The sequence below is a fragment of the Notechis scutatus genome, chromosome 1 (assembly GCF_049901735.1).
Source record: "Notechis scutatus isolate UNSWTSFEM ecotype Mainland chromosome 1, rNotScu1.2, whole genome shotgun sequence".
Classification (NCBI taxonomy): domain Eukaryota; kingdom Metazoa; phylum Chordata; class Lepidosauria; order Squamata; family Elapidae; genus Notechis; species Notechis scutatus.
The window spans coordinates 312,150,238-312,166,708 of record NC_142009.1 but is presented as its reverse complement, the minus strand read 5'-3'; the positions used below and the strand labels follow the sequence as shown (position 1 = coordinate 312,166,708).

Genomic DNA, 16,471 nt, shown 5'->3' with positions numbered 1-16,471 from the left:
TCAATGGGCTGCGTGGCCGGCAGTCAGTGAGCCTGCGGGGCCGGCACCTCAAACGCCCCCCTGTCATGTCTTAGAGCCCCCTGCCGGCCCCCTTGCCTCTTACCGCCCCCTAAGGCATCCCACCGCCCCAGGGGGCAGTACCGCCCACTTTGGGAACCACTGCCTTAGGCAATCAACTCAAGAACTTTAATGCAGCTTTCATGAAAACCTCCTCGCAAGCCTGCCAAATTTTATCATTCAGATACAATGTAGCTATGACTTGATTTCCCATAAGGTGGTGACTTCTTACTTACAAGTCCCATTAAAATGCTGAAGAATGACTTGGGAGGAAACCCAAGTGTGAAGAAGAATTGGGATGGAAGAGGACTAACAATACTTTAAAAAGTTATCTAGACATGCCTTGGAAGTTTAACAGAAACTTTCCTGTTTGAATAAAACAAAAATAATCCAGACTTTCCAGAAGAATTGGATTTTTTTTTTTAGTTAAGACAATACAGCAGCCAATTTAGTGACTCACCTGACTTCCTCTTCTCTGTTTTTGAATGTGGGAGGAAGCAAAGAAACTTGCAATCCTTAAGGAAGCAGCATGTAGCCATACTGTTGAGTACTTCCTTTTCTAACTCTTTTACTTTTTTTTTTCATTTTCAAAACACAAATATAATTTTGCTTTCAGATTTTGTGTATTTTACATGTAGCATGGATTTGAAAGATGAAGCAGGTGTAGCTGTACAATAAAGGCCACTTCACATATTCAGGTTGCAGTTAGCCAAAGTTTGTGTTGTGGGAATGTTTGGCTATCATCTGCCACTCGTCTGGATGCCTAGAAGGCCAAAATTAACTTGACAAATTCATTTACGCTATTCACGTATAACACATGTTGAGAATGGACTGAGAATATAAACTATTGATGCTATCATTAGCTCTGATTTGGACCAAGCCCCAAGGGTATTTATGTGGCATGCGTATTTCTCATATTTATGCTGTAGATTTTTAAAATATACCTTTTTAAACATAACATTCTAAGTTGTATATAGGTTCACATTAATTTGTTTATCAGAGGTGCTTCTTGCAGTTTTTCCTCCCCATATTCTAAAGTTAGATGGTTTAGCTAATCTTGGCATTTTGCACATGGAATTGTCTCTCCAGGAAAAGAGGGATTTTTTTTTTAATTTACATCCTTCCTTGTCTACTAAATGCAGTACTCAGAGTGGCTAACGTTAACAATAATTATGCAGATAAAAAGAACTGTAATGAAAATATTAAAATCTATGAAAACATAAACTAAAACTCCTCAGTATAACTGAAAAATGATTCTAATGATTCTATGTCATTTTGGTATCAAGTTAACACTTTTTCATTTCAACCCTCTGCATGTAGAACTTTGAAGAGCAATATACACTGCTCAAAAAAATAAAGGGAACACTTAAACAACACAATGTAACTCCAAGTGTCAATCACACTTCTGTGAAATCAAACTGTCCACTTAGGTAGCAACACTGACTGATAATCAATTTCACATGCTGTTGCGCAAATGGAATAGACAACAGGTGGAAAGCATAGGCAGTTAGTAAGACATCCCCAATAAAGGAGTGGCTCTGCAAGTGGTGACCACAGACCACTTCTCAGTTCCTATGCTTTCTGGCTGATGGTTTGGTCACTTTTGAATGCTGGCTGTGCTCACTTGAATGCTGGCAGTGCTCACTGATGGTTTGGTCACTTTTGAATGCTACCACTACTCTAGTGGTAGCATGAGACGGAGTCTACAACCCACACAAGTGGCTCAGGTAGTGCAGCTCATCCAGGATGGCACATCAATGTGAGCTGTGCCAAGAAGGTTTGCTGTGTGTGTCAGCGTAGTGTCCAGAGCATGGAGGCGCTACCAGGAGACAGGCCAATACATCAGGAGACTTGGAGGAGGCCGTAGGAGGGCAACAACCCAGCATCAGGACAGCTACCTCCACCTTTGTGCAAGGAGGGACAGGAGGAGCACTGCCAGAGCCCTGCAAAATGACTTCCAGCGGGCCACAAATGTGCATGTGGCTGCTCAAACAGTCAGAAACAGACTCCATGAGGGTGGTATGAGGGCCCGACGTCCACAGGTGGGGGTTGTGCTTACAGCCCAACACCGTGCAGGACGTTTGGCATTTGCCAGAGAACACCAAGATTGGCAAATTCACCACTGGCACCCTGTGCTCTTCACAGATGAAAGCAGGTTCACACTGAGCACATGTGACAGACGTGACAGGGTCTGGAGACGCCGTGGAGAATGTTCTGCTGCCTGCAACATCCTCCAGCATGACCGGTTTGGCAGTGGGTCTGTAATGGTGTGGGGTGGAATTTCTTTAGGGGGCTGCACAGCCCTCCATGTGCTCGCCAGAGGTAGCCTGACTGCCATTAGGTACCGAGATGAGATCCTCAGACCCCTTGTGAAACCATATGCTGGTGCAGTTGGCCCTGGGTTCCTCCTAATGCAAGGCAATGCTAGACCTCATGTGGCTGGAGAGTGTCAGCAGTTCCTGCAAGACGAAGGCATTGATGCTATGGACTGGCCCCGCCCGTTCCCCAGACCTGAATCCAATTGAGCACATCTGGGACATCATGTCTCGCTCCATCCACCAACGCCACGTTGCACCACAGACTGTCCAGGAGTTGGGGGATGCTTTAGTCCAGATGTGGGAGGAGATCCCTCAGGAGACCATCCGCCACCTCATCAGGAGCATGCCCAGGCGTTGTAGGGAGGTCATATAGGCACTTGGAGGCCAGACACAATACTGAGCCTCATTTTGACTTGTTTTAAGGACATTACATCAAAGTTGGATCAGCCTGTAGTGTTTTTTGCCACTTTAATTTTGAGTGTAACTCCAAATCCAGACCTCCAGGGGTTGCTTAATTTGATTTCCATTGATAAATTTTGTGTGATTTTGCTGTCAGCACATTCAACTATGTAATGAACAAAGTATTTAATAAGAATATTTCATTCATTCAGATCTAGGATATCTTATTTTTGTGTTCCCTTTATTTTTTTGAGCAGTGTATTTTTGTGCCATCTATGTTTTTGTGAGCCAGGTACACTTAATTGAGTGTACAAATTATTAATTCTCAGTAGTATGGCATTATATAAAAAGAGAATATTTTTTGTTAGTCACATTCTGTATTTGAATTGAATTGTTGGGGTTTTTTTCCTTTGGTGTATATTTCTATTTGCTGGAATGTTATTTTTATTCATTGTAATGCCATTCTGAGACTATTTTTATTGAAAAACTGTTGTTATTCATGTTATAAAGGAATAATGCAGTTCTTTTGTCATTAAAACAAGATTTTTTTCTGGGTGACATGCCAAGATATTACTATGAGATATTTGTTATTGAGCTGTGGTTATGTGACCTTTGTTCATAAATAATTCTTGTCAAAGTATCCTTTTGTTTTCTGTTCTTTGTTTTTCATTTTGTACAGGTTCTGCACGTAAAGCTAGTAGTTCAACAAATTGTTTTATATTTGAGTTTTACATCCTTTACTATTGGGCTTCAAGCCAAAGTTCAGTATAGAAGCTGCATTGGTTGTGCTTATGGATGACTCTTGGAGTACAGATTGCAATCCTGGTCCTCTTTGAACTCTCAGTGGCTTTCAGGATTACTGACCATCACATCCTTCTGGACTGCCTCTGAGTGATTGAAAGGGGAGGAAATGATTTCACCTTGGTTCTCCATTGTGAGAGGGAAGTTCTAATTAGTGATGATAGTGATAGATCTGTCCAAAGACTGCCTTTCAATTTTGTTGTGACATAACTTTTCTACATAAAAGCACCAGGAAGCTAATCAGTCTTCAGGAGGCCTGATTTGGTCAACATTGTACTTGGGCCAATCAGACAACACAGTATTTATTTATTTATTTAGATTTATGTGGCTGTCCATCTCATAGTGACACCGAGCAGCTAACAATGACCAAACAAACGCATGAAGTAAAAAAAAAGGATACACACACACACACCCTGGAGCACATGTAGGTAGGTCCTCACTGCTTTCTGAAAGGCCAGAAGGGCTAGAGCCAATATGTTCTTGGAGGATATAGTGTTCCAAGGGCCTGTTTTCTGGGTCCAGCAAGATGACTTCTTAAATTGACAGACCCATAGCATGCTTGTTCTGGTGGATCTGATGGGACAGATAGAAACAATTGCGGAGAAGTGGTCCTGTAGATGACTCAGTCCCATGCCATAAAATGCTTTGTAAGTATCAACTAGCAGCAAGAATTCCATCTGGAAGTATACCAGAAATCAGTGCAGCTCATGGAGAAGATGTAATATGGGCATGCTGATGTGCCCATAGTTAGCCACATTATCACATTTTCAGTTGTGATATTTTGGCCAAAATTGTTTTATTTTGATTTGTTTTGTATGGCCACCCATCTCATGTAAGTGAATCTGTGAAAGGCTGGATTAAATCAAATAGATGAGAGGTGGTGGAGATCAATATCTGTGGATCCACCTGCTGCCAGGTATGTCATATGGAAGATTGCAACTTGAAATGTAAAAGGAATAAAAAGAGCATGAATTAAAAAGGAGAAAAAGAAGGGAAAATAGATACATTGAAATGAGACTATGAAATTATGAAAGATGTAATAAACCTAATAGAGCCACGGTGGCGCAGTAGAGTACAGTACTGCAGGCTAGTTCTGCTGCCTGAAATTTGGCAGTTCAAATATCACCAGACCCAATGTAATTTCAGCCTTCCATCCCTTCAAGATTGGTGAAATGAGGATGTGATTGAGGACATGCTGACTCTGAAAACTGCTTAGAGAGGACTGTAAAGCAATGTGAAGCGGTATATAAGTCTTAGTGCTATTGCTAATAGCTCTGATCTTGTGAATGACATGCAGTGAATGAAAGTTAGAAATTTAATGATAAATATGTTGTAAAATATGAATTGGGGGTCTTCTAAGTTTTATAGTGAGTACATATGAAGGCATGAATTAATAGAATAGAATAGAATAGAATAGAATAGAATAGAATAGAATAGAATAGAATAGAATAGAATAGAATAGAATTCTTTATTGGCCAAGTGTGATTGGACACACAAGGAATTTGTCTCGGTGCAAATACTCTCAGTATACATAAAGAAAAGATACATTCATTAAGAATCAAGAATCATAATGTACAACACTTAATGATAGTCATAGCGTACGATCAACAATCAAATCATACCAGGAAACAGTCAATATAAATTGTAAGGTTACAAGCGTCAAAGTTACAGTCCTACAATCACAAGTGGGAGGGGATGGGTGATAAGGAGTGATGAGAAGATTAACAGCAATAGTAGTGCACACCTCATAAATAGTTGGACAGTGTTGAGGGAATTACCTGTTTAGCAGAGTAATGGCTTTCAGGGGGAAAACTGTTCTTGTGTCTAGTTATTCTGGTGTGCAGTGCTCTATAGCGTCGTTTTGAGGGAAGGAGTTGAAACAGTTTCTGGGATGTGAGGGGTCTGTAAATATTTTCACAGTCCTCTTTTTGACACATGCAGTATACAGGTCTCGATTGAAGGCAGGTGGGTAGTAATTGTTTTTTCTGCAGTCCTAATTATCCTCTGAAGTCTTTGTCTGTCCTGTTGAGTTGCAGAACCAAACCAGACAAGTTATAGAGGTGCAGATGATAGACTCAATAATTCCTCTGTAGAACTGTATCAGCAGCTCCTTGGGCAGTTTGAGCTTTCTGAGTTGGCGCAGAAAGAACATTCTTTGTTGTACTTTTTTGATGACGTTTTTGATGTTAGGTGTCCATTTTAGGTCATGTGATATAGTAGAACCTAGAAATTTGAAGGTCTCTACTGTTGATACTGTGTTGTCTAGTATTTTAAGAGGTGGTAGTATGGGAGGGTTTCTTCTAAAGTCTACCACCATTTCTACAGTTTTGAGTGTGTTCAGTTCCAGATTGTTCCGGTTACCCCACGAAGCAAGTTGTATAACCTCCTGTCTGTATGCAGATTCCTCGTTGTCTCGAATGAGACCAACCACTGTTGTGTCATCAGCAAACTTCAGTATTTTAACAGATGGATCGTTTGAGATGCAGTCATTGGTATATAGGGAGAAGAGAAGTGGAGATAGCACACTGCCTTGGGGGGACCCTGTGCTGATTGTACAAGTATCGGATGTGATTCTGCCTAGGTAGTTAATAGGTAGTTAATACTTGCATCTTACGTTGCCGTAGGTGGAGATAATGGAAGAACCAGAACTGAATTTGAAGAAAAATATGAAGCATTTTGAATAAATTCAATCCAAAGTACTGGTTTCAAAGTATTGTATTCGTTATGGCTTCCCTTCCTTATAGAAGCCAAAGACTGCCTCATAGAATCATAAAATCTTGAAGGTGGAAAGGACCTTATTTAGTTCATCCTCCTGCTCAGTGTAGGATTCACTAAAACATGTCTGGCAGAAGACCATCCAATCTGCTTGAAGATCTCCAATAAAGGAGAATTTATAATTTCATTTAGTAGCTATTTCACTGGTTGATAACTTGCATTATTTGTTAAGTTCCTGTTGACATTAACCTGAACTTTATAGTTTTAGCTCACTCATTTGTGCTCTTATTTTCTGGGGCAGTAGAGAATAAGTCCATGGCCTCTTTTGAATGACACCCCTTCAAATATTCTCCTCAGTCTCCCCTCATTCATTTCCTTCAAAAAGAGATGGCCTTTCCAGACCCCTTGTACATGCTTATGTACACACACATACATGTGTGTTGTTTGAAATAACTTCCCACTGGGTATGTGAATTGTCTCCTTTCTGCTGGTGTACAGGAATGCTATTAACACAGTAGAATGTTTTTATATGTCACGTGAACTATGGATGCTGGTCTTGGTTCATAGTTTAATTAGTATTAATTTTATATATATGTCTTATGAATATGTTTATTTTAATGATGTCAGCTACCAGGAGCCATTTTAGAGTATACAAACAAGAAAACAAATAAAATTTGTGCCAGGCAGGAAATTTACAACAGGTCATTGGAAGATCAGAATGTTTATTACACATTTCATAACTAAAAAGCAAATGTTGATAATGTAATAAGCTTGAATTATACAGTAGAATGCTTTGCATGAAAATGGGATTGAAGGCTGGTTGTTGAATGCTGTAAATGATATACAATTGAGCTGAGGCATTCCTGAAAATAAGCGTAATATTTATTGAGCTAGCAATCAGGAAGAATATGTGATGTCCACTTAGTAGTTCAGTATATTTGTAAATAAAATAAAATACAAATGGAATCTTCAATTAAAAAATATTTAGTCTGAGATGTTAATGTAGCAGTACACTCTCACATACAAATCCATACCGGATCGGTTAAGAATCTGAATAATTTGCAGTTATTGTTAGATTATATGATGAGAAGAATGGATCTGAAAGTGATGTATTAAGTACAAGACTGATTATGTTTGATAGTTGAACTGGAGAGAATATTTCACATACTGAGAAACCAATATTTGTTCTAAAACATATCAATAAATGCTAGTAAGAGAGTAGTGGATAATATGCAGTATGTAGCAAGTTTATCAAAAAAAGAAAAAATGACTGAGTAGAGTGTGCTTCTGCCTACTTTGTTAAATACTATTGAAAATTTGGTACATCAATGGAAAATGGAAATGCAGTGGAGATGGGGTACTTATAAAGTGTGTACAGTAAAGCAAGAAAAGATAGAATCAGTGAATGGACGCTGGTTGAATATGGTTTGGAAGCAGAAGTTATTGACTAGTGAAGATAAAGTAGGTTGAGATGATTTGACTTTAAAAAAGAATGAATGGGGAGTGAATTCCAACACAAATAAATGGGGAATGAATTCCAACACAAATAAATGAAAGAAAAGTGAGTTGGTTAAAAGTAAGGAGAAATTAAGAAAATAGGCATTGGGTAGAGTTGATGGGATTGTTAAAAAAGAGTGGTAAGAAGTTTAAAGAGCAAAGGGCAATGTATGGATTCAATGAGACCAATGATAGAACAATACAGTACAGAGAGTTAATATATTAAAACTGTGTCCTCCTTTTTCTTATATTTTGGTCTTCAATTTCTTTTTTATTACCATTTCTTATTCTTTTATCTGTGCTCTGCATAAAAACTGCTGATATCAAAAGAGTACAGCATGTTGGATCTGTATATTCACTTATATATGTCGCATTTTCAAAATAAAAGAAATTAAGTTTCTTTCTGCTCTGTATCAAGAACCTAACATTTTTTCACTCTTTTTGTTTGTTTGTTTGTGTGTAGACTAAGACCCTTGATTTCAACCCAACTAGCCAAAAAGCTGGCCACAGAAGAGGTATGTATTGATCTGAACTTTATTTCATTCTCAGAATCTAGAGTTTTGTCATCACACTTCTCTTTTCAGAATCAGCTTCAGCTTTTATGCTAAGGATATTCTAGAGCAGAAGAGCAGAGTTCACATTTCAGTTTTATATGGCTAGTGATATGATTACTCTGGATTTTGTTATAATCTATCTTTTTTCCCTTTATATATCTATTTATAAACTAAGTTTTGGGGCTAATGACATTAAATCAAAAATATAGCATAATGCAACATATCACAACAGAGTAAAATCTAAATTAATTTAACTATGCAGTATTAGACAGGCCAACAAAGCAATTTCTCCCAAATAATCTCTGGAGTTACACAGTTTTGGATGGAAAGTGTAGTGGAAGTAACAGCACAGCAAATGGTCCAAGTCTGACAATGTGGATTTTTCTTGGAAAAGACCTTGTCTTGGGTGAATCCCAGTCAGCAACAGCAATCTGAGACTCATTCTCATATTATCTTTTCTGTAAAGAAAGTCAATCAATAATATCTAGGCTGACTAGGTGACATACTTCATTATAATTTAAAGGTAATTTCTTATGGTAACATATTAAATGTACACAAAAGTTACAGCAACAGCCTTTGTCACATTTTGATTTAAATTCTGTGGTTGGAGCATGGAACTACTAGTAGTGATTGCATGTCACTATTTTGAACCGGTATCTCTCCCTGCCTCAAAATGGCTCATTCCTCAGTGTGAGGATAGATGACAAAATTAATCTTATTTTATGCATGCAAACTTTTGTTAAATTATAGGCTGCTTTTAAGTACTATTGTTGTACAGAACAATAAACAACATCTATTTATTTCAAACCATAAGCAATATCTGAGTCTTCATTAGAATCCGTTGGTTATTGAATATATATTTTTCCCTGCTATCGATAGGGAGCTGCAGTCTGTGGAGCTCCAGAAACCATGCATGGTCTTGATTCTTGTGGAGGAAACTCACATTTGATGTCAGAACCTGCTTGCAAAATTTTATTTCTTTTCTGCATCTAACAGGTTTTTTTTTTCCTGAGAAAAGTTTTACGTTTTGCTCATTAGCCAGCCTATAGAGATCAGATTCCCTATTGGTAGTAGAGATTCTTTTGAACAATGTGATGTACCTCAGCAATGTTCTGTTGATTTCCAAATTGCTGGCATTGTATAATAATTTAATGTAGACTGAGTTCTTTTGAACATAAAAAGACGATTTGTACAGTATGGTTTACTCTAGAGATATCAAGACAGATGTTGAACTACAATATTCATCATGTATGACTGCTGGCTGGAATTGAAGGCTAACATATTCTGCATTTTCTTTTACATTAGTTGATGCTCTGTTTCATCAAGGGGTTTGCCAGTTGATTTCTATTGCTATTCTAATTGAAATATGGCTTTCCAAAATCCCACGGAAAGTTCTTTCCTAGTCCTATTTTCTTTTGATACCAGGGATTGCAATTGAGATGTTTTGCATTCAAAGCATGCATTGTTCCATTGAAAAGAGGCCCTTCTAATTAAACAGTTTGATGCAAAATTGCATAATGAGTTATTGATTCTCTTTCTAATTACAGCTGAATAATGTTTAATCCATTAGAAGCTATGCATATCATTTTTAATGTTCTGCTTATATAAAGGAGATTTCTTGCATCAGACTGCTTTGGCTAAAGTTAAATTTACAGAGGCTCGCTTTCTTGCATGTTTGGTTATCTTCAGACCATTGTAGCTGTATTTTGAAATATCAGAATAACAAACAACAGTAATATTCCTCAAGAAACCTATAATAGCTTTGCTGTACTTGATGTCTCTCCAAATGTGTTGAATTACAATTTCCATCATCTTCCAGCCATATGGCTGTAGCTATTCTGACTGAGTAGAATGGAGTCTACATTTACTTGGCACAAGCTTGGAGAAGACTGGGATATCACTTTCTTAAGTTGAAGCTTTGATGGAATGACAAAAACAAGTTCTTAATTGGATCTTTAAGGTTTTGGGTTTTTTTTTAAAAAAAGATTTTTTAAGAAAAGGGTGAGGATTTTGAAAAATATTTTTTCTTCCTTTATAGGCAGTATTTCCAAGTACTCAGACAGAAACGGAAAAGGTTGAAAAATCAGGAACAGTGCTGGTGGAAACTGGGCCAGTGTCTTATAATCATGAGGAGGAGGTGGAAGAGGAAGAAATTGAAGAGGAAGAGGATCATTGTGTGAGCGCCCTTAAACTAATGGGAGGAAACGGTAGGCTGTTTAATGTACTTTATGGCCACCCCCTCCCCCAGTGGTGGGATTCCAATTTTTTTATTACTGGTTCTGTGGGCGTGGCTTAGTGGGCATGGCAGGGGAAGGATACTGTAAAATCTCCAGTCAGAGGTGGTATTTCCTGGTTTTCTGAACTGCTCAAAATTTCCGCTACCGGTTCTCTAGAACTAGTCAGAACCTGTTGAATACCACTTCTGCCCCCCCAAACAAAGAGGATCCTCACTTCCCAAAGGGTCTATAATGGTGTCTCACATGAAAATATCTCTGTATCTGCTTCTTCTCTGTCTCTCGCCAACAAATTTAATAGAAAAATCCTGTGGGACTGTTCAGGTCAAATTTATTTATTTTAGTTATATTTATCATATTTTACAACTGGGATGACAATGGAAGGGAGGCAGGTTTTGTTGTAGAGAACTTGCTTGACAGATGTATTGGAATGTAGAATATGAACCTCTGGTTTCTATTCTTAACTCTGTACTCCAAATGACTTTTAAAAGTTAATTAAGTGAACAAGGATATAGATTATAAATTAACATTTAATGCTTTTTCATAAATGGATTATAGCCTCTGGTTTTCAAGCATAAATAACAAGCATAAAAGTTCTCCCCAAAGCCAGTAAATAATATTCAATAGGAGAACTAAGGGTATACCTCTGTTTGAACTACAATATGATTGTGTATTAAAGCTTTCATTACAACATAAACGTACATATAGCCAATGCTTTGATGTGGAATATACTAATTGTGAGATCTGACAATGTCATGGGGAGATGGCTGGGTGGAGTGTTGATTATTTACTGTGTAAGTTTTTCAATACCTTTAAGTTAGCAGTGGATGCTGATTTCAACTTTTGTGCAGGAACTATAGAATAATCATAACACATTGCCTTGATTTGAGTGGAAAGAAAGTACATAAACTGTAGGGAGCTCTTTTTCCTCTGGCATATACAATTATAATTGCATTACCAAAACACTGTGCCCTATATTCGCATGTCTGTATTTGCTGCAAGAAAGTAGTTTGGTTTCAAGTCCCGCAGCATGGCCAGTCATCCCAGTTCAGAGACCCTATCACCTTGAACTTTGCCAGCTCTGTTATCTTTTTCTCTCCGTGCTGCTCTTTGTGAGGCAGCTATTGGCTACTCAAGGCCTTCCCTGAGTCATGCATGTCCTTCTGTAAATTGTGTGAGGCCTTCTGTAAATTGTGTGAGGCCTTCTGAACCTCACAGGATGGTCATGCACAGTCTCAGGAAGAAGGCCTTGCATAGCCAGCATCAGCCTTGTGAAGGATCAGGCTGAGCGCACCTCATCAGCAGGAGAAAGAAGATGACAAAGTTCAGCTAGTGGAATCAAGGTAGGAGCATCAGAAGAGTGTAGGATGGCCAAAAGGGCAGAGATGGGAGGGGGGAAAGAGATGGGTAGTGGGAGGTGAAGCATTTCTGTGGTTGTATGGATAGGTGGGCTACCAAATTTTGATCAGATAATTGCAGGGGCACTGCAACCAATGTAATTTTGGGAAATAATTTTATATAAAAGGTTAATTTGGTGTAGTGGTTAAAGGCACTGGATGAGAAACCGGGGGACTGTGAGGTTTGCTTAAGGCACAAATCCAGCTGGATGATCTTGGCCAGTCATTCCCTCTGAGCTCTGGTAAGAAAGCAGTGGCAAGCTGCTTCTGAAAATCTCGCCAAGAAGACTGCCGGAAGTAGTCCAGGCCATCTCTAGAAGTAAACACTGACTCGGGCATTTTAAAAAAAAAAATAAGGTTAGCATAAGGAATAAATATATTTGAATAACATAAAACTAAAAGATGGCGCCCAATCAGATGGGATGAAAATAAAAAAGAGGTTTCATAAGAGCTCCTAAAGCAGGTAAGTAGGATTAGTTTTTGTAAGATTACATAGCTGGGGATAATAGATAAATCTGTGAAGTAAATGACCAATATACTTAGGAATTAGTTAGCATAAATATTCCTAATAAAACATTTTGTTAGAACCCTTTACACCTTTAATATATTTGGTATTTTACCAGTTATAGTAATTTATTCACTTGGTGACTTAGGTGACCCACTTTTTGAGCTTTGGTTCTTTTCGAGTGCTTTAGTTGACTATATTTCTATTTTATTTATTTGTAGGTTTTATACTTCCCTGCTTATTTGTTTAGTATGCTGGTAGGGACTATTTCTCTGCCCAGAGTGAACTGTCTAGCTTGTGGTAGACTATCTTGTGATGATGTTACTGTATCTAATAATTTTCCTTTGTTTTTAGATTATGGCTGTGATATGGAAGATGATGATGGGTATTAAACCTTTCTGTCTCCAAATGGAAATCATGGGAGAAGCCAATAGTAGTAAAAACAACTCTTCCTGCCTTGGAAACAAAAGTTCTGTTTGCTATGGATTCCTGTCAGTGTCCTTTGATCTACAGGCAGGCACTGGAGCTTCACTTTAGAATACTTGAAATGTTTCTGATTTGGATCATGACATAAGAAAAGGATTACCTGAAGCATCAGTTCCAGAGATGAAAGAGCCAAATGGCCACCCAGACTTCCTTTGGGCTTACCATGTCCTGGATTCAATAATATATATTGCTGTAAGAAGGTGTACAAAGAAGAAGAATTGTTACAGAATGCTAGACTTTTGTGTGAATATATTTGAGACTTGAACATTTTTGAGTTGCACTATTTACATCAATAGGATCCTCAATAGCAGAAACTTGTTCCTGCGATAACATCCGATGTTTTTATGCTTCAAAAGTGGTGAATCATACCAAAATGGGCAGACAGCTTCCTTTGGAAACAAGTTCAAATGTATTCTTTGTTTGTTTGTTAATACTATCCTAGGATCAGAACGTTGCTTGCCTGTATTCTCTATGTCAGAGTGAGACAGCAGTTATATTTCTTGTTTTTAATTCCTTACAAAAAAGTTGCTGTATTAGAATGGAGACCTCATGGGTGTTGCTGTTGTTCAAAGCTTCTTTGCAAGGCGAGTTATTTTGTGTTCCAAGAAAATTAAGCTAGGTCTTCCTTCACTGCTACTATTCGAGACGGGGCAAGCAAAGGCTAGGCTGACGACAGAAGGAAGGAAAACTCAACAGATTAACATCCGACACTCTTTTGCTGACTGAGGACCATTTCACAAGCTTTCTGTGCCCCATCCCAGGTTTTATTTTTTAATTTTAAAAACAAGTTGATATCTCAGGGCAACTTCTGTCCTCTTGGCAGAAGTGTCAGATTTCTCTCCAAGGTAATGTCTTTGTTTTGTTTTTTAAAACAAGTAATTTGAACTGTTTTCTTCTCTTTGATGTAATTTTATATTATGTAATGTCATTAAGGATGTATTTATAGCTCAACAGTGCAAGAGGCTCATCTATCACTAGCTGATCAGTTGATCAGTTGGTATAACTAAGCACCCTGAGAAATGTAAAACAGACTAGTGGTTTCCCCACTTAAATTGTATAAGACAGATTTTTTCATGGTTCTCATCCTCCCTGGACTATAAATTAGCTCTGATTCCTCTGACATTTTTTTGTACCACTACATTTATTTGTTATTAGAAGCAGAAGCATTAATGACACTTTTCATCTTTTGTTGAACAAATAAGAGTACTAAGTAGCTTTATGGAAAATAGTTTTTCCTGTTTAAATGAAAGACACCCAGTTTTCAAGTTGATCTTTATATTAGTCAAACTACCTCTTTTTGCCAATGCTTAACTGCACCAACTCAAGGTGAGATGGTGCTTTTATTTCACTTGAAGGATGAAATGGAAACTATTTTTTTCCCCTTTGTTTCCAAGACCAGGATCTCAAATGGCGAACTGTGTCTTAATTATACTGCTTCAGTTTGCAAATTGGAATTCCCATGAGGAAATGGCATTCCATGCAAATGATCCTTTCCAGATAGGCAACTTAGCATAGTAGAGAGAAATGCTGGCATTTTTTTTTTACACAAAGAAGCTTTCAATCAATGACACTTCACACTTAGACTGGCACACTCCTATACTTGCAGTCTGCAATGGTTTTGGGCCAGGTACAGATTTATCACCTTATTAAATTAAACTCAAGGTGCTGGTTAAAGGTTAGCAATATGTACAATAAGAAAAAAATAAGGCTAGTCCAGTGTGAAGGGCAGTTATCTTGGCACTGAATTACTATATTAGTATTTATAAAATTACAGCTCTTTTTTCGATAATACTTTGTCCAGTTTTACTCTGAAAAAGATTGTTATGGTAACATAATTTATTCATTGCTAGAGGAACAAGCAAAACAAATGCTTTTTTGTAAGCATTGAATTAGGAGTTTGCCAACAATTAGCTTGAGCAGCTGCTGCTTTGCCTTATGGCAGAGATGAGAAACCTGTATCCCTCCAGAAGTTGCTGAACTACAACTTTTGGCAGCCCCAGCCAGCATGGCCAATGATGAGGGATGCTGGAGGCTGACATCCAACACCATCTGGAGGGCCACAGCTTTTGCATCTCTGTCTCAAATGAGTTCATTTGTTTCCAAAGGGGTGTTCCAAAAGAGGGAAAACCTCTGGTCGGTGACTTCACCTCCTCACTGCATTTGAGAAAATGAAAGTCTCTGTATCACAGGGGGTCTCCAACCTTGGCAACTTTAAAGACTGGTGGATTTAAGCTTTGCTGGCTGAGGAATTCTGGGAGTTGAAGTCCATAAATCTTAAAGTTGCCAAGGTTGGAGACCCCTGCTCTTTCAGACTTCTTAGAATAGAAATTGCTACTGCTTCAAAGAAGGTATTGTGTTGGCAGAGGGAAAAACACACACATATGAAATCCATAATTTTGGAATCAGATGTAACTTAATAATGTTTGTGTCCCAGATCAATTTCATAATAATCACATCAGACACCCAACTGTATCTATGTGGTTGGGTTCTCTATGCAGCCTGGCAAGTATCTTTTTCAGGTGGACTTACTCATAGCACAGATTGATCCCATGAAGTTGGCTATGCATTGTAACCAGTTCAATCACAGATCTGGATTGCAAGTTACACAACTGGAAGGGGTGGGCCAGGGGCATCATGGATAAACATGCAGTAGGCACTTCATAATCAGAGTCTCAGCAGATAAGGGTTGGGCGTCACTGTAATCTCATTTAAGCATTTTTATTCTTGTTGGGTTGCAAAATAAGTCACAAAAGAAGTAGAATTGGGAGTGAAATCATTCTTGTAGGGGCTTGTAATATTAAACCCTTTATCCTATTTAATTTTCTAATAAAAAAAGTTGTTTCAATGAATGTTTATATATGCTTGTTTGCAATTTGTTCTTGGAAGCCATCACTGTTCTGTGTTCTCTATCTGTCTTACCATCCAAGCCTCTCATCTTTTTTTTTTTGGAAGGATAAAGAAATGAGAGACCCAAGAATTGGTCTTAAATAGTTTTGCCCATTGCATACTAGTGTAATTATTCAGCTGCATAATTTTCCTAAACTGAGCCAATCAATAATATTTATTTAATCAATTAGCGACAAAAATTTAAAAGAATGAAAACAGTGAAGCAAATAAATACAATAATATAGTAACAACTCACAGAATAAACTATAAAATTCTGACATGAGCATTCATTATCTCAGATGTTTTCACTCATTGGATTTAAATGTAATACGCAGTGCTTTGTTGAAAAATGACAAAGTTGGTAAACAGTATGTAGTTGAAAGAAGAAGCATTTTTGTAACACATATTTATGAACAGTATTTGCAGCAAATGCAACCCTCTTCTGACTTTCATCCACTATCTGCTATTTGCCCACAAATAGCATTTTAATGTTGGGTCTAATAGAAGTAGTAATGTTGCATCTCCTACACTACAGAATTAAACATACAAAAATGAGAAGGTGGCTTTGGAAGCATTGCATTCCACTATGCCATTCAATTTGGACTTGGGGTTGCTTTCTATC

At 37.9% G+C, this 16,471-nt stretch overlaps 1 protein-coding gene across 5 annotated transcripts in view; it reads left to right on the top strand.

Annotated features, from left to right (window-relative positions):
• The window catches only part of BRF1 (BRF1 general transcription factor IIIB subunit), a 224,776-nt gene extending 208,968 nt beyond the window's left edge, over positions 1–15,808 (top strand). For all 5 annotated transcript variants that reach the window (XM_087952282.1, XM_026670128.2, XM_026670129.2 and 2 more), the window contains 3 exons: positions 8,251–8,302; positions 10,380–10,548; positions 12,832–15,808. In XM_087952282.1, coding sequence (XP_087808408.1) covers positions 8,251–8,302; positions 10,380–10,548; positions 12,832–12,869 — 259 coding nt within the window. In that variant the 3' untranslated portion in view covers positions 12,870–15,808. The remainder of the gene's footprint in view (positions 1–8,250; positions 8,303–10,379; positions 10,549–12,831) is intronic.
• The last annotated feature ends 663 nt before the right edge of the window (positions 15,809–16,471 follow it).